The sequence below is a fragment of the Arachis hypogaea genome, chromosome 1 (assembly GCF_003086295.3).
Source record: "Arachis hypogaea cultivar Tifrunner chromosome 1, arahy.Tifrunner.gnm2.J5K5, whole genome shotgun sequence".
NCBI lineage: Eukaryota > Viridiplantae > Streptophyta > Magnoliopsida > Fabales > Fabaceae > Arachis > Arachis hypogaea.
Window position 1 is genome coordinate 54,838,022 of NC_092036.1, and position 19,285 is coordinate 54,857,306.

The following is a 19,285-nucleotide window of genomic DNA, read 5'->3' on the forward strand; positions in this document are numbered from 1 at the left end:
CTCTAAACACAACAAAATAAATTATTCCTAATCTAAGTAACAAAATAAACCGTCAGTTGTCCAAACTCGAACAATTCCTGGCAACGGCACCAAAAACTTGGTGCACGAAATTGTAAATCACACTTTTCACAACTCGTACCACTAACCAGCAAGTGCACTGGGTCGTCCAAGTAATACCTTATGTGAGTAAGGGTCGAATCCCACGGAGATTGTTAGCTTGAAGCAAGCTATGGTTATCTTGTAACTCTTAGTCAAGATAATAATAATTCTCATTTTTGATTGATAGTAAATAAAAAGCATGGATTAAATAATACTTGTTATGCAGTAATGGAGAATATGTTGGAGTTTTGGAGATGCTTTGTCTTCTGAATCTCTGCTTTCTTCCTGTCTTCGTCTTCACGCATGCAAGGTTCCTTCTATGGCAAGCTGTGTGTTGGTGGATCACCGTTGTCAATGGCTACCATTCGTCCTCTCAGTGAAAATGGTCCAGGTGCGCTGTCACCGCACGGCTAATCATCCATCGGTTCTCACTCATGTTGGAATAGGATCCATTGATCCTTTTGCATCTGTCACTACACCCAATCCTTGTGAGTTTGAAGCTCGTCACAGTCATTCAATCCCTGAATCCTACTCAAAATACCACAGACAAGGTTTAGACTTTCCGGATTCTCAAGAATGCTGCCAATGGATTCTAGCTTATACCACGAAGATTCTGATTAAGGAATCCAAGAGATACTCATTCAATCGAAGGTAGAACGGAGGTGGTTGTCAGGCACGCGTTCATAGGTTGAGAATGGTAATGTGTGTCACGGATCATCACCTTTTTCATATTGAAGTGCGAATGAATATCTTAGATAGAAACAAGCGTGTTTGAATAGAAAACAGAAATAATTGCATTAATTCATCGAGACACAGCAGAGCTCCTCACCCCCAACAATGGAGTTTTAGAGACTCATGTCGTCAAAGATAAAAAGTTTAGATCTAAAATGTCATGAGGTACAAAATAAATCTCTAAAAGTTGTTTAAATACTAAACTAGTAACCTAGGTTTACAGAAAATGAGTAAACTGAGATAGATAGTGCAGAAATCCACTTCTGGGGCCCACTTAGTGTGTGCTGGGGCTGAGCTTTGAGCTTTACTCATGCATAGGCTATTTTTAGAGTTAAACGCCAGGTAGTAACCTATTTCTGGCGTTTAACTCCAACTTGCAACCTGTTTCTGGTGTTTAACGCCAGAATGGAACATGTAATTAGCGTCAAACGCCAGTTTACATCACTTATCATAGAGAAAAGTATGAACTATTATATATTTCTGGAAAGTCCTGGATGTCTACTTTCCAATGCAATTGAGCGCGCGCCAATTGGACTCCTATAGCTTCAGAAAATTCATTCCGAGTGCAGGGAGGTCAAAATCCAACAGCATCAGTAGTCCTTTTTCAGCCTGAATCAGATTTTTGCTCAGATCCTTCAATTTTAGCCAGAAAATACCTGAAATCATAGAAAAACACACAAACTCATAGTAAAGTCCAGAAATATGAATTTTTCCTAAAAAATAATAAAATATACTAAAAACTAACTAAAACATACTAAAAACTACAGGAAATTACCCCCAAAAAGCGTATAAAATATTCGCTCATCAACTCACATTCAACATTTTCCATCATTATTCATTTACCACATTCATTCATAATCACTCTTCATTATTACCGATTCTCAAACGATGACCCAGAGCAAGCGGGACGAACCACGACCCTTGCTACTACCTAGGTATCACAAATACACATTCATTCAGAATCACTCTTCATTATTACCACTTCTCAAACGATGACCCAGAGCAAACGAGACGAACCATGACCCTTTCTAGTACCCAGGTATCACAAATACACATTCATTCAGAATCACTCTTCATTATTACTAATTCTCAAATGATGACCCGGAGCAAGCGGGACGAACCACGACCCTTACTACTACCCAGGTATCATGGTGCACGAAATTGTGATCATCAATGGCGCCATCAACATGGTACGCTCAATTGCAATCTTAACCCTTTATCACAACTTCGCACAACTAACCAGCAAGTGCACTGGGTCGTCCAAGTAATAAACCTTACACGAGTAAGGGTCGATCCCTCGGAGATTGTTGGTATGAAGCAAGCTATGGTCATCTTGTAAATCTCAGTCAGGCAGATTCAAATGGTTATGGAGGATTAATGATTAAAAGATAAATAAAACATAAAATAAAGATAGAGATACTTATGTAATTCATTGGTGAGAATTTCAGATAAGCGTATGGAGATGCTTTGTCCCTTCCGTCTCTCTGCTTTCCTACTGTCTTCATCCAATCCTTCTTACTTCTTTCCATGGCAAGCTGTATGTTGGGCATCACCGTTGTCAATGGCTACAAACCCGTCCTCTCAGTGAAAATGCTCAATGCGCTCTATCACAGCATGGCTATTCATCTGTCGGTTCTCGATCATGTCGGAATAGAATCCAGTAATTTTTTTGCATCTGTCACTAACGCCCCACAATTGCGAGTTTGAAGCTCGTCACAGTCATTCAATCCCTGAATCCTACTCAGAATACCACAGACAAGGTTTAGACCTTCCAGGTTCTCAAGAATGGCCGCCAATGGATTCTAGTTTATACCACGAAGATTCTGATTAAGGAATCCAAGAGATATCCACTCAATCTAAGGTAGAACGGAGGTGGTTGTCAGGCACACGTTCATAGGTGAGAATGATGATGAGTGTCACGGATCATCACATTCATCAAGTTGAGGAACAAGTGATATCTTAGAATAAGAATAAGCTGAATTGAATAGAAGAACAATAGTAATTGCATTAATACTTGAGGTACAGCAGAGCTCCACACCTTAATCTATGGTGTGTAGAAACTCTACCGTTGAAAATACCTAAGAACAAGGTCTAGGCATGGCCGAATGGCCAACCTCCCAAAGAGGGTTCAATCATAAAAACATGATCAAAAGATGATCCGAAGATTGAAAGATTCTTCAAATACAATAGCAAAAGGTCCTATTTATAGAGAACTAGTAGCCTAGGGTTTACAGAAATGAGTAAATGACGTAAAAATCCACTTCCGAGCCCACTTGGTGTGTGCTTGGGCTGAGCATTGAAGCTTCCATGTGTAGAGACTTTTCTTGGAGTTAAACGACAGCTTTTGTGCCAGTTTGGGCATTTAACTCCCACTTTTGCGATCTAATCCAACAGTTTGCGAAAAATAAAATCCAATCAAATCCGATTTAGTGCGGTTTTAATCAATTTTTTGTTTGAATTAGATTGAATGAACGATTTAATTTGAATCGGCTTAAATTTAAACACCCCAAAAAGTATCCAAACGCTCTTGTATTTACGATGCATTTTCCATTTATTTTATTATTCTAATTCTTTATTTCTATTGTTAGTATTAGCTTGTATGTTTGTTGTTGTGGTTTTTAGCTAGTATTGATGTTTCATATTACGTTTTTATTTAATTAAATTCAATTCTTCCATTATGGATAAAAAAATATTTTAATTAATTTACATAGACGTTGTAATATTGTAAACACGTGCAAATTGAAATATCACGCATTTTAAATTTTCAATTCAAGAGCTACATAGTATAGTGTATACCGAATTTGGATACAACTTATAATTTTTTATTCTTTCGATCATAATACATCTAAAATTATATAATTACACACAAAATATTTTCTGCATATATCTAAAATACTACAAAAAAATTTAAAATTTAAAAATAAAATATAATACTTTATTTTATTATTAGTTGACTTTCACTATGTCTTTGAACACTATTATTTTTTAAACCAGCACAAATAATTTTTTTATTAGCATTTTTGGATGTCGACTGCATGTTAGATACAGAAAACTAAAGCTAAAAGCACAAATTTTTGGCTTGGCTATGTTTTCGGGAGACTCTTCTTACTGCTACATTTCGTTTTAGGAGGGGGATTCCACACACAGATAGTTGTCCACGATGTTTTTCAGGTCAGGAATCGATTTTACATTGTATTCGGGATTGTTCAAAAGCCTAACTAGTTTGGCAAGCTTTAGGGATCTCCGATCAACCAGTGGATTTGATAAGTTGGTTCTTACATAATAGTAAACAGCACCCCTTTAGATTCTTTTCTGGTCTCTGGTGGATTTGGCATTCGAGGAATAACGAGATCTTTCATCCTCACGAGCATTGGACCATAGACAAGGTGATTGGTATGGTTTTGTCCGTAGAAAAGGAGCTCCGAAATATTTTTGAGTTGCAACTACTGTCTATCCCCTCCACCATTAGTGGCTCTTGGATTCCCCCAAGTGGGTACCTTTAAGATTAATTGTGATGCTAGCTATCTTGACAATGGTGCTCGAGTTGATTTTGCTTGTGCTAGCTGAGATTGGAAGGGAAGGTGGCATTTTGCAAGGAGTCGTAGCATTTTGAGAGTCGTAGCATTGTACACCAAATAATTGAGAGTTGTTTGCATTTTGCAAGGAGAGTTGTTTGCTATTTGGAGAGGTTTTCTTTTAGCATGGGACTCGAGACAAAGAGACATTATATGTGAGACAGACTGTGTGGAGACTTTTACTATTGTCAAATAATTTACAAGATTGCTCTGGGTTTATTGATCTTTTGGTGTTAAAAATCCGAGATATCATGTCTTGGAAATGGCATGCTGATCTCCGGTTGATCTTGAGAGATACAAATACAATAGCAGACATCATGGCAAAAACTGCAATGAGGACTCTTTCTCCCCAAGTGGAACTTCCGTTGCCTTAGAAGGAGTTTGAGCGTAGTATTCAGCGAGACTGCCTTTCTTAAGCAGTTTCTTGTTTATTTTTTTAGTTGTTGTTTATTTTCTTTTAAGTCACAAAAAAATACACATCCAACATAATAATAATGCACATTAATTATTTCATCAACACATCCGAAACTCATATCCATATGATTTGTTTATAATTCCAAAATTATAAGATTACACAACTAAAATCACAAGATTGTACACCAAATAATTGATAGGCAGCAAACATTACTAACAAAAACGTACAAATCCTCACAAACACATTCAATATTAACATGAATAACATGAACACATCTAAAATTAGATCATTACACATCCAAATTACACTAATATTCCAAACCCGAAATCAATGGAAGAGTAAAAATTAGGGTTTACCACATCTAAATTACATTCATATTACAAAATCTCCCAATCATACATAGTTGTGCAAGCATAATTACCTTAGATAGAGAAGGATCGCGACGGTGGAGGAGACCCAGAACGAAAGAGGCACGCATGGACAGAGCGTGGGGGAGCTACGGGTCGCCGATGGAGCTGTGCGTCGTGGATGGAGAAATTCTTCCGAGGGGAGGGGGAGCTCGTTGCGGAGAGAGGTGGATGGCACAGGAGAAGATGAAAGCGGCAAGGAGGGAGGCGCTGCAGCTCTAGAATTTTAGTTTTAACAAAGAAAATGTTTTCTTTGATTACTGCAGAGGAGAGGTAACTAGTTAAAATTTGTGTTTAAATGAATATTTAGGGTTTTATTTAGGATGTATTAGTGTTGAGAAGATTTAAATTTAAAATTTTGAATTTTGATTTGGTTATTCTGTTTTTTTAGATTTGTTTTTAAATAAAAAAGATAATAAATCTATTATGATGTGTGTTTTAGTTTTTTTTTTTAAATTAATGTTAAAAAAACTGAATAAAAGACAATATTTAAAAGATACATAGTTATACTATTATTTTAATTTATATGTTAAAAATTTTATATGTATGTTATTAAGTTAAATTTGTGTTTGAATTATGTTTGATTTGATATATTTGGTTGAATTGTATAGAATTTTATTATGGTTGTGTTAATGTTTTTAACAACAAATTTAAAACTTGATGAATGGTATTTACAAATTTGATTAATTAATATTATTAATATTATTAATATTATTATTAATATTAATAAACAGTTACTAACCATTTTGTACCATTTGGTTGAAGGGACACAACCTTTTAAGGATTGTATATGTTCAAAACATTGTGTCTATTGGCTAAAGGGACACAACTCTTTAAGAGTTGTATATGTTCAAAACATTGTATCTATTGGCAATAGAAATGACACAACCATTTGTATACGTAACTAATCATAATTGCTATGTGTAATATGTATAAATAAGTCCTTGTCCACTATTTCAGATATGAAGTACCAAGCGTACAATTTACACTACTATTAAGAGATTTTCTTTGTTCAAGAGAGTTGAGAATTTCTTACTATTGCTAATTAAGAAATTCTTAGGTTTCAGAGAGTATTGTCATCAACCCTATAGCAACTAAGTGTTGGGACAAATATCTCTCTAAAGAAAGCGATCTAATCGTGCCTTGAAACCACTACACAAATATAAGATTTTGTCATCTTACCATCTTCATATACCCAACAATTTTAGAGAGATATTTCTTGAAGATGGCACAAGATCAAAACACTACGTTCAAGGTCATGAATCAAGAGTTTGTCAAATTAGATCGCTTTGATGGAACGAACTTCAACCGTTGGAAAGACAAGATGATGTTTCTTCTTTCAGTTCTCAATCTTGCATATGTGATTGACCCAAAGACTACACCAATTGCCGATGCCGCTGAAAATTCCACACCGGAAGAGAAAGAAAAGATTGTTCAATTGAAAAAGAAACGTGATGAAGATACTTTTGCATGTCGAGGTCATATTCTCAATACTTTATCCGACCGACTCTATGATCTCTACATGTCAATTCAATCACCATTAGAGATTTGGAAATCTTTGGAAGAAAAGTACAATACCGAACGACAAGGAACATATAAGTTTATTATGATGAAATATTTTGAATTTATTATGAATGATACTATGCCTGTCATGGATCAAATTCATGAATTACAAATCCTTGTAAGTAGACTTCGTGATCTACAAGTGGTGATCCCTGAATCATTACAAGTTGGACCAATTATTTCAAAATTGCCTTCATCTTGGAATGGTTATAGGAAGAAACCTTTACATCTTGGTGAGGACTTCATAATTGAGAAATTACTAAGGCATATACGTATAGAGGAGAAAACTCAAAAACGTGATGCTGTGTATCTTTCTCAAAGTTCTAAAGTGAATCATATTGGTGAAAACAACACCAATAAGAAGAAAAGAAAGTCCTCTAAAGATTCAAAGCAAGATAAGAAGAGACAAAGAGAGTGTTATCATTGTCACAAGAAAGGACACTATATCAAAGAATGTAGACTTCTGAAAAGGGAAGCACCAAAGACCAACTTAGTGGAAGAGAAGGATCTAATTGCTATGGTTGTAGAAAAAGTACAAAACATGCATATTGGCATGGTTACAGAAGTCAACATAGCAACACAAGGAAAATCACTTGAGTGGTGGTTAGATTCTGGGGCTACTGTTCACGTTTGCAATTGATCGCAACCAATTCAAAACATATGAAGAAGTGAACAATAGAGAAGTCTTGATGGGCAATGACAACTCAGCCAAAGTTTGTGGTCAAGGAAGTGTGGAATTAAATTTTACATCTGGAAAGAAATTAAGTTTAATAAATGTACTTCATATTCCAGATTTGAGAAAAAATTTAGTTTCTGTTAGTCTCTTGTATAAGAAAGGATTCAAAGTTGTTATGGAATCCGATAAAGTGATATTGCTTAAGAATGATGTATTCATAGGAAAAGGATATTGTATTGAAGGCATGTTTAAACTTAGTATTAATAAAGTGAATGTTTCCTTGTATGTTGTTGATTCTTGTGATTTATGGCATAGTAGATTAGCACACTTAAATTACAAATCAATTGAATATATGCAAAAGAATAACTATATTGATCTTAGTAACAAGGATTTTAGTAAGAAATGTGATATTTGCATACAATCTAAAATTACTAAGAGAACCTTTTCCTAAGGTTGAAAGAAATACACATTTATTAGAATTGATTCATAGTGATATTTGTGAGCTAAATGGCAATAGTACTAGAGGAGGAAAAAGATACTTTATAACCTTCATTGATGATTGTTCTAGATTTACTTATGTGTATTTTGCTTAGAAATAAAGATGAAACTTTTGAAATGTTTAAGAAATATAAAATGGAAGTAGAAAATATTCATGATAAGAAAATAAAAGTTCTTCATAGTGATCGAGGTGGAGAATATTTTTCTAATGAATTTGATCACTTTTGTGAATTACATGGTATTGTGCATGAATCTTCCGCTCCATATACTCCGCAACAAAATGGTTTGGCAGAAAGAAAGAACCGTACCTTAGTGGATATGATTAATTCAATGTTACTAAATGCAAAATTGCCTTACAATTTGTGGGGTGAAACATTATTGACATCATGTCATATCCATAATAGGATACCATCAAGACATAGAAAGGTTTCTCCTTATGAAATTTGGAAAGGAAACCTAATTTAAATTATCTTAAAGTGTGGGAAGCTTTTATTGAGTTCCTGATCAAAAGAGAACAAATTGGGGCCAAGAGCCATAAAAGGCACTTTTATAGGATATGCTCAAAATTCTAAAGCATATAGAATATTAGACTTAGTGTATAATTAGTTGTTGAATCAAGAGAAGTAGAATTTATTGAAAATAAATTTATCAATGATTCAACTTCTAATTCAGAGTATCCCCAAAATGATACTAATATTTCACAAGAAATAAATAATCAAAATAATAAACGTCTAAGCGACAAAGAGTTTATTGAACCAAGGAAGAGCTTGAGACTAAGAAAAGAAAAGGACTTGGGTCCAGATTTTATTTCTTCTCAGGCTATTACCTTTTTGGTAGAAGGAACTAGGAATTCTGTAACAAACAAGATTCCTATTGTTATGAACATAGAGGGTGATCCTCAAACATTCAAAGAGGCTATGGCTTCAAGGGATTCTGCTTTTTGGAAAGAAGCAATAAATGATGAAATGGACTCAATATTATCTAACAATACTTGGGTCTTGGTTGATTTGCCTCCAGGATCAAAGCCTATAGGATGTAAGTAGGTATTTAAAAAAAGTATAATACTGATAGTTCATTACAAACCTTTAAAGCAAGGTTAGTGGCCAAGGGGTTTAGACAACAAGAAGGTCTAGACTATTTTGATACCTACGCACCTGTGGCAAGAATGACTTCTATTAGGGCTCTTATAGCATTAGCATCCATACATAAGCTTCATATACATCAAATGGATGTTAAAACGGCTTTTCTAAATGGAGATCTTAATGAAGAAATTTATATGGAGCAACCAAAAGGCTATGTGCTACCCAGAAATGAAAAGAAAGTTTGCAAATTAATTAAGTCTTTGTATGGGCTAAAACAAGCGCCTAAACAATGGCATGAGAAGTTTGATTCAGTGGTGTTATCAAATGGCTTCTCACATAATAGTGCGGATAAATGTATTTACTCAAAATTTACTAAAGATTATGGAGTAATTATTTGTTTATATGTTGATGATATGTTAATCATCGGAACAAATTTAGAAGGAATTCGTATGACGAAGGAGTATCTAACTTCTAAATTCAAGATGAAGGATTTGAATGAAGTTGATACAATATTAGGCATAAAGGTACATAAGAATGAAGTTGGCTTTACTTTAAGTCAATCTCATTATATTAAAAAGGTATTGGAAAAGTTTGATCATCTCACAATTAAAGAATCCAATATGCCGTATGATCCTAATCTTAAATTAGAAGGAAACATGGGAAGATCTATAGCACAATTAGAATATGCTAGTGCTATAGGAAGTTTAATGTATGCAATGCATTGTACTAGACCTGATATAGCATTTGCTGTGTGCAAATTATCAAGGTTTACAGGAAAGCCTAGCAATCAAAATTGGAAAGCTATAACAAGAGTTCTTGGTTATCTCAAGAAAACCATAAACTTGGGATTACATTATAGTGATTATCCCGCAGTTTTAGAAGGTTATTCCGATGCAAGTTGGATTACAAATCTTAGTGATAACAAATCCACTTCAGGGTGGATTTTCACCATAGGTGGTGGAGCAATAAGTTGGGCCTCAAAGAAACAAACATGTATTACACATTCTACTATGGAGGCTGAGTTTGTAGCTTTATCAGCCGCAGGTAAAGAAGCGGAATGGTTAAGAAATTTGTTATATGATATAAAGCTGTGGCCATAGTAGACGACAGCCATTTCAATCTTCTGTGATAGTGAATCAACCATGTCTCGAGCATATAACAAGGTTTATAATGGAAAGTCTAGACATATAAGTTTGAGACATGAATTTGTGAGGCAACTAATAGATGATGGTGTAATTACCATCACTTATGTAAGATCTCAAGAAAATTTAGCAGACCCTTTGACTAAAGGTTTGTCAAGGGATAAAATCAAAAAAACTACTGCTAAAATGGGATTAAAACCTATTATTGCTAAATGATGGGAACCCAACCTTATTCTAGTAAACCACTAGTTTCAAGGTTTAATGGGTAATAACAAGTTATTTAGCAATTGGAGCACTAAGGTATAGGATTTAGTGCTATTTACAATAAATTAGGAGGGTGAGTTTAAACTCTTAATGGAATGATAATATTATCTATCAAAAGATTCCACCTATATGAATATAAGAGTGGTGCCGCTCTAATCGAGAATTATAGAGGTTTTATTCTCGTAAATATTCATGAAACCAAGATGAGCACAAGGACATATAAGTGCTTAAAATTGTAAACTCTTGAACTTGGAGGGTATAAGTAATGTGTGTGATTTTTGGTACTAGCATATGGAGTATAGGTTTAATCGATTAGACACCTATTACTTCGTTAGAACTTTAAAATTTACACTAAAAGAATGTTTAATCTTAGTGACACATTCTTTATGCATATACTTGTATGACATTTAAATTTTGTAAATAGTGGGGGATTGAAGGGTATTTACAAATTTGATTAATTAATATTATTAATTATTAATATTATTATTAATATTATTAATATTAATAAACGGTTACTAACCGTTTTGTACCATTTGGTTGAAGGGACACAACCTTTTAAGGATTGTGTATGTTCAAAACATTGTGTCTATTGGCTAAAGGGACACAACTCTTTAAGAGTTGTATATATTCAAAACATTGTATCTATTGGCAATAGAAATGACACAACTATTTGTATACGTAACTAATCATAATTGCTACGTGCAATATGTATAAATAAGTCCTTATCCACCATTTCAGATATGAAGTACTAAGCGTACAATTTACACTACTATTAAGAGATTTTCTTTGTTCAAGAGGGTTGAGAATTTCTTACTATTGCTAATTAAGAAATTCTTAGGTTTCATTGTATCCTGGGAGAGTATTGTCATCAACCCTATAACAACTAAGTGTGGGGACAAATATCTCTCTAAAGAAAGCGATCTAATCGTGCCTTGAAACCACTACACAAATATAAGATTTTGTCATCTTACCATCTTCATATACCCAACACTTAATAATATCCAATTATCCATGAATATTTGCGGGCATCTGTCTTTTTCCACGAGAAAAAATAAACGGAAATCCGTGATGAGATGAAATAGAGACAGGACATTTTACAAAATAAAGACAGGGTGTGGGAGGGATCTCGTGGCCCATAGAGACCCGTAAAGATTCTCTAAAATAAAAGTAGTTAATTACTCTTGGATTAAGATAATAAAATTTATATATGATAAATATTATAAATTTAATAATGATTAATTTTTTATTTTTATTACTTTATTAATTTTTTCAGTACAAGAATGATCATACTTTTCAATATCACAAAGACAAAAGTGCCTATCTAAATATATTTACCAAATTAGACCGGACTTGGTGTTTATATTTTTCCTAGGCTGAGACTTATTAAAAAAATTTCCTAACGGCTCCTGATAATTACTTTAAAAGATAACAAGACTTTCAATAAAAGAAATACACTTTTTAACTCTTGATATTTATTTCTATGAGACTGGTTAACCTGTCTGTTAATATTTTCTCTTTGTATTAACGGAATAAACTTATATGATAAGTTAAATTATTGATTTATTTGTTAAGACTTAAGAGTCAATTAGGATTAACATATTCTTTTTTATTGAGAATTTCATTTTTGTTGAGATAATTATCAGAACTGTTTAGTTTTTTTTATTTTTTATTATCTTTTTCAAATACATTGATTAAATTTATTGTGTAAAACTGAGAAATATTAGTGATTTTTAAATTATTTTTACTTATAAAAATTAAATGTATGATATATTAGTGATTAACATATCAGATAAACATAATTCGGAGAAAGATAATTGACAGAAGAGTTAATCCAGTCTCACAAAGTTAAATATCAAGGATTAAAAAGGGTATTTTTTATTAAGGATCTCGTAGTTCTTCAAAAAAATTATTAAAACCAAGATGGGTATCCATCAAAAAAATAAAATAAAATAAAATAAAATAAAATAAAATAAAAATTCTACACTGTAAATTTTATTTTTTTAGTTTTTAATTTCGTTTACCATTTCTGTTTAAGTAAATGTCGGGGGGTTACTAATGAGTTATACCTCAAATGGCATAGTCTCCCCATCCTCACATAGAGGTCTCAGGTTTGAATCTCACTACTAACTTTGGAAAAAAAAGTCTCGAGAATTCGAATCTTATCTTGTATATGTAACAACTCATTGGCCGAGATAAGAAGCTCACGTCGGTAGGAGTGTACATAAAAAAAAAACTAAAATGTAGTTAACCGGTTAAAAATCATAACCATATTTTGATTAACCAATTTAACAAAATAATTTTAAAAAACACATCCATATTTTTTAAATTTAGTTAACCAAAACCAAAGTAAAAAAATCAGTTTTTAACCGGTTAACCAAAACCAAATTAAAAGAAAAACCTAATTTCAAAAACTCTTCGAGTCTTCGTCCCTTCTTCAGTTCTTCTCTATACGCCGTCGTCAATAGTTCTTCTCCTCTGCCCCTCACCAGAATTGTCGATGGTTTGTCAGATCTCTGCCTCTTCGAGTCTTCACTTTAACTCGCGACTCTGTCTCTCTACCTCGACCTTCCATTCTTAACTGCCGGAGTATCTCTCTTTTTCGGTTCTCTTCTTCTTTTGTTGGTGGCTCGCTGGAGCTCATCAATTGAGGTAAGCCTCCTCCTTGTTCTTGGTATATATATAATTTTTCTTTGTCAGTTAGCTTGATAATTCATATGATAATTTATCGATTCCAATATCTATTTTATAGTTTTTCTCTGTTAATTAGCGTGATATATATAAATTTTTTTTGTGCAGATTTGATTTTATTAGAGGATATTACTTATTCAGTAGGTTTAGGTTCAATTACGCTTGAAAATAACTAGAAAGTCTAGACTCAAATGTGGCGCCAGATAAAGAGAGATGATAAAAATGTGATGATTTTACAAAAAAAAAAAGGTTAATGGAGGTTTTATGGTCTAATGAGAGGAAAAGTACATATATAATAGTTAAAGAGATTAAACTTGTTTTTTTAAAGTTAATCTTGTGAAAGAGATTGTGGAGTGGACTATGCATTGTTTAAATAGAAATGGTATTAAAAAAAATAAAAGTGTTTAGTTTATACAATAAAAAAAATTTTATTATTTACAAATGCTATTCATATTATTTAAAAAAAATTAGATTAAAAATTCAATTTAAAAAAGAATAAAAGCTTAGGTTTTAATGTAAAAAACTAATGTTTTAATGAAAAAACTAATTTTTTAATTTTAAAATTAATTTTTATATAAAAATTGGTTATGTTTTTAAAATTAGTTTTTATTTTATTTATTAGTTAAAAATCGATTTTTAATTTTTTTAACCGGTTAATAATGTAAAATTAATTTGATTAATTAATCTAACCTAAATATTTGATTACTCAGAAACAAATTTGATTTTTAGACTATCCATAACTATGCCCAACCCTATCCGCCGGGTTGGAAGATACTTGGAAACCAAAAAAAAAAAAAAAATTCGTTCACCATTTTTGCTGTAATAAACAGAACAAGTTTGAACATAGAGTGACCGAGTGAGATATGAAGAAGCTCACTGCAATTGTTTCCATTTTCGTGATCTTAACATTCTCTTTTCATGAAATTGCGTATGTTTCTTCATCTCCTCTCTTACACCACGCAAAACAGGTAAGAAATTTGATATAAACAAATAGCTCAACTCTGAGAATTGATGCCTGGGGATTTTGAAAAATGGAGTGGTTTAAATTTTCTAGGGTTCTTCTTCTGTTATAGATTACGATTCTTACGTATTCTATTTATTTCTAATCTTTATGACATGCTAATCCTGAAGACCAGAATTTTAATTTTAGCTTGAATTACGTTGCCAGTATTTGTAAAGTTGACACGTTTCTTTTCTTTCATTTGTTCTTTTTGGGACGTTTGCTCCAGGTTCACGAAGAGAAATCTTCTACTGTAAGGTATGGTTATCGATTCAAATCCTTTTTTTGTTCGTTGTCAGTGGCTTCCATAGATAGTTCCATTGAAATATAACTTTATTCTCAAATGGATGCATTTGAAGTTTGATCCTTAGCTTATAGCACATAAAAAATTTAGTGAATAGGCTTTTCAGTAGTGTTCTTCTATATGGCTTCTACCTATTCATGCATGTTTTATTATTGTAGAAATCTTGAACAGGATCAAAAGCATGCTGGTGAAGTGCATTGCTCTAGGGAAAGAAGTAGGGCAGCTCGGAAAGTGATAGAACAGGTAGCAAAACGTGCCTTTTCAAAATCATGATAAAATTATGATGTCCTGTTGTATTAAGTGGTGTAAACTTTGAATGCCATCGAAGATTGTGGCTCTTGTGTATTTTTTGTAGTACTTGACACCGTTTGTTGAGCGAGAAAACTATCATTTTTCAAGAAACTGTAGACTTCACCCTGAAAATGATATATTCAGGGATCAGGAGGAGCATAAAATTTTCGTAGACAGGCATGATTGGCGGTGTGGATATTGTAGAAAAGTTTTCCGTGAAGAAAAATTTCTTGATCAGCATTTTGATAACAGGCACTCCAATCTTCTGAATGTAGTACGTTGATTCTTATTTCTTTCTTCATTGGGTTTGGTTCACACAATGTGCAGTCATGCTTTCATCTTTACTTTCATCAATTGTCTGATAACTTTTTCTTACACCCATTGCCTCTCCCACTTTTGTGTATGTAGAGCCTCTATATGCTCATCATTCTGACACTTCAAATCATAACATTCTATTCTCTTGATCACTTTATGTTCTTGATTGCTCATTTTGAATCAATGTTACAGCATCGCTGTTAATGTCTCTATGTTAAATCTCAATATTAAGCACATACTTTTAAACCCTGATTAACTGTTTCTATTTTGTTATTATTTATACTTTAACTTATTTGTAGTTTTTAATAATCTATGAATGAACATGATGCTGTCTGAGTTTGAATTATTCAGAGTTTCCCCTCTATGGAAGGACAAAAATTTGTGTCCTTGGGATGGGGGAAGGACAGGAGAGACAGGAACTGAGACACAAACTTAATAAAATGTTTTGGACCAATATGCCTTCACTATTATTTTCATAATTCTGAATTTACCCTTTCTCCACTCCTCAACTCCCTACTCCTCCTCCTCCACCTGACCTTCTTTCACTGTTCCTCCACCGCCACTCTTCCTCTCCTCCATCTCTCTTCTTTCTCTATTACAGTTTTGAAGAGAACATTGGAAATGGAGGTGATGAAATTAAAAAAGCATGGTTTAAGAGTGACATGTTTGAACTTTGGAGGAATGGTTTGGGTTTGGGAAAGAAGGGATGAAGGCAGAGAGAGGAGAGAGTGGCAGTAGTGGCAGCAGGAGGAGAGGTTATGGAGGCTATGTAGGAGGTTGAGATCTGATGGTGTGTGCGAGTGTTGTTGCTTCTGGGAGAAAGAGAGGAAGTGTAGGTTGGAGGAATTTTTTTTTTCTTCTTTAATTAGAGAGAGTAGTTTTGGTATTTCGTACATGTCTCTGTCTCTTGTTTTTTGAGTTTTGCCTACTATAACCAAACACAAGACAGAGACATTTTGTGTCTCTGTCCTTGCTGTCTCTGAGTATTTTGGTTATTTTAAAGAAAACTCATGTTATTTCAATAGATTCAATACATGCTTGTGGAGTTGACATTTGGCTTACTTGCATTGCTATTTAATCGAAGTTTTACTTGGAAAATGTTTTTATACTCTCTTCTGGATTTATTTAAATACAGAGTCATGATAATTGCTTGGCTGATTTATGTGGAGCATTGCATTGTGATGCTGTTATGAATTCCAAGTTCTCTAGAACTAAGTGTTATCCAGCAGCTGCTGCAAAAAACCGTCACCTATGTGAGGTTGCTTTCATTTTTTTTATTATTTTTTATATTTATTTGTCGTTTTGGCCTAGTTCTACCTAATTCATATCCAGATTTTGTCCAGAGTCTTGCTGACAGTTGCTTTTCCATAAGCCAGGGGCCATCAGCAAGCTGTCTTCATGGTATACTTGTGTTTTTTAATTTTAGTTCCCCTAGTTTACTCTTGTTATACCATTATGGTGTTTATTCTAACCCATTTCCCCAAAAATAAATTTGAGCTGGCGTTTCTTATAGTGCTCTTTTGGTTTGATGGCAGAATTGTTTATACACCAGTTTTGTGATGCTCACACCTGCTCAGGGAAACAGAAGCCCTTCTCTAGAGGAGGCAAGGTATGGGCCAATTCAAAATGTTAATGTATAATTAGCTTATCTTTTGTTAAAAACTTGTCATTGCTGACTTTTAGCAATAAAGGGATATCTATAAAATTCGTCGGGTAGATGATCTACATTGGGCTATGGGTCATGTCATTAAAAAAATTCCATGCAAAAGGTTAGCTCAAATCAGCATCTAAGATTAAACTTGCAATCACATTATCTTCCTTTTTGCTGGGAAGGTTTAGGCATTCCCTTTTTCCCATTTTCAGTTCATCATGCAACAATTTCTGAAGATTTTATATAGCCAATTTATCATCAGTGATGAGTGAACACATATCATATAGGACATGCCTGCTGTTTATTAAACCTGGTATTTTTCTCTGCAGGAGCAAAGTAGTTTCTTCCGCCTGGCTGCTGGAGCATTGATCTTGGTGCTACTTCCTGTGTTCTATCTTTTTCTTTATCTTGTTCAAAGGTACCTTTACATTTCTATATCTTTATCTAGTTAATCAAGGTTTTGCACTGTTAGTTCCTAACATTATTGGGGGAAGTTGCAGTGATATGAAGGGTCGAACTCAGGAGCTTCGTCGCATCTCAAAAGCAGGATGGAAAGTCAAACCATCATGAGTCATGAATGGTAAATGTTTATATCCCTTATAAAGATAGCTTATCGAGTTATCGTAAGACAGAATGGGCTGTATACTGATAAAATTCAATATCATAATGAATTGTACACTTTAACTTCCCGCTTGTTGTGTCCTTCATCGACAATTCTACATTTATCAAATCCCTTTCCTTCAATTTGTTCTTTCTGAAGTGAATATGCTTTGGCTATATCTTTACTTATCAACAAAACACCCTAAGATGTTATTAATGCAGGTGTGCCTCTTGTCCACTATCATCATCTAGGGTGAATGGTTTGACATAGATGGGAAGATCCAAAGATGTACTGCTTAATGTTGATTTTAGGCTTTCCTCCAAGAAGATTCACCATGGACGTCCATGTCAATCAAAGAAATCTAGAGAACTCTTATGGAGTGCATGAAGGAAATCAAGCTTCACGGTCGTCAAAAACCTTCCCTGCCAGTGACTGGGAAGTATCAAGTGTTAATTGATGATCATACATCTTTCGACTTTTTTCGCTTAAGCAAAGAACTTCGTTATAAGAAGAACAGTTAACTAATCCGTTTTCCAAATTTTGCTCAAAATTTGTGTAATTGTTCCTGTTTGTATGTTGTATTGCATTGAAAACCTCAATGTACCAACCAAGAAGCTGCTGTGAAAAGGCAAAATTTGTTTACACATTCAGTGCCACCACCACCACCACCGCCACCTTTTGTATTTGTCATCCAATAATCAAATGAGAAAGCTAAATAGATTTTCTTGTTTCCCTGGGAATGGTAATTTGGTATTGCAGAAACTCAAGAAAAGGCGGGGTAATAGAAGTTGTTTTGTGAAATTTCAAATTTTTTGTTTCATTACAAACAGCAAAATAGTAGAAAATGAGATTTTTAAACAACACTGGATTACAATCAACGTCAAGATTCTAAATTTGTGAAAAAAAAAATAGGCTATAAATAATAAAATTAGTATGAAAATATAAGAAATTAAAGATGTATTTAGTTTGTGTTTTTATTTCGTTTTTTTAATTTTTTATTTTAAAATTATGACAAAAATAGAAGATAAAAATAAAAAACAAGATTTATTGTGTTTATTTTTTTTATAAAATTCAGAAAATAGATAATACAAGATTAAAAATAAAAATACAAATCAAATATATCCTAAGAATTTTATTTTTAATGGAAAATTTGCTTTTTTTTTGTCAGGAAATGAAAATTTGTTGGTTGTATGATAGGTTGGAATGAAATGGAAAGTTCGGATTATGGTAAAGTAAAACACTGTCATACTAAAGCCCAAGTAATGGAAAGTTCGGATTATGGTAAAGTAAAACACTGTCATACTAAAGCCCAAGTGAGGCCCACTCATTCAGTACAGTGAGGAGGAGACCATGTTTTATAGGAATTTGAATTTGATGTTGATTGACCCTTCCCCTTCCTTAATCATATTTTGATTATAGTGGTAATTATGATAATAGATTAAAATTGATTATTGGATGGAGTCAATTTGAGAATTTGAAAGTTTGACATCAAGTTTTATAGGCATGGTTTCATTGGTGAGGAGCCGAAGTTGAGGAGCTTGTAGTACGATGAATGCTTGAGATGTTTTGGGATTAACGAGGAATCAGCTAAGGTATGATTTCGATTTCTCATAATTAAAATATAATGTGTCGTGAAAACTTAGGTTAGATAACCGTAATATAGGATTGAAATGTTGGTGTTGTTGAGATTGATACTTGTTGGTATTTATGAGGTTGATAATTAGTAATATGGATGAGGTTGTTGTTATTGAAATAATGATTTTTGAGTGATTAATGATATATGTTGATAATTATGTATGATGTTGTTTATGAATTAATTTGTGAATTGAGTATAATTGTAAATTTGGAGTGTTGTGGAGTGCTTTAGTATGTTGGAAACATAGATTGGCTGGTTTGGTGTTGATGTAGTAAGGTTAGGTAAGTTAAAAAGGTTTTGGATTGGAAAAGTTTGGGAAAAATTGAGAATTTAGCTTTTGGTAAAA

General features: G+C 33.3%; 1 protein-coding gene across 6 annotated transcripts; it reads left to right on the top strand.

The window, feature by feature from the left end:
* Positions 1-13,828: 13,828 nt before the first annotated feature.
* On the top strand, positions 13,829-18,035 carry LOC112804447 (uncharacterized). 6 transcript variants are annotated; one of them, XM_025847552.3, is made up of 10 exons: positions 13,829-14,109; positions 14,371-14,399; positions 14,604-14,688; positions 14,801-15,010; positions 16,187-16,309; positions 16,395-16,452; positions 16,587-16,660; positions 17,032-17,120; positions 17,203-17,282; positions 17,525-18,035. In XM_025847552.3, exons 1-9 carry the CDS (start codon positions 14,005-14,007, stop codon positions 17,270-17,272), a joined length of 843 nt encoding a protein of 280 aa, XP_025703337.1. In that variant the 5' UTR covers positions 13,829-14,004; the 3' UTR covers positions 17,273-17,282; positions 17,525-18,035. The 6 variants fall into 6 exon arrangements, with proteins under 6 accessions (XP_025703337.1, XP_072054651.1, XP_025703335.1 ...); XM_072198550.1 differs by having other exon boundaries at positions 16,428-16,452; XM_025847550.3 differs by having other exon boundaries at positions 16,187-16,304; positions 16,384-16,452.
* Positions 18,036-19,285: the final 1,250 nt, after the last annotated feature.

Excerpts from the sequence above, each read along its gene's own strand:
- LOC112804447 (XM_025847550.3), top strand. The coding sequence starts at position 14,005 with ATGAAGAAGCTCACTGCAATTGTTTCCATTTTCGTGATCTTAACATTC. Across the intron at positions 16,453-16,586 it reads ATCAGCAAGCTGTCTTCATG|AATTGTTTATACACCAGTTT; the intron begins GTATACTTGTGT and ends GTTTGATGGCAG. Across the intron at positions 16,661-17,031 it reads CCTTCTCTAGAGGAGGCAAG|GAGCAAAGTAGTTTCTTCCG; the intron begins GTATGGGCCAAT and ends TTTTCTCTGCAG.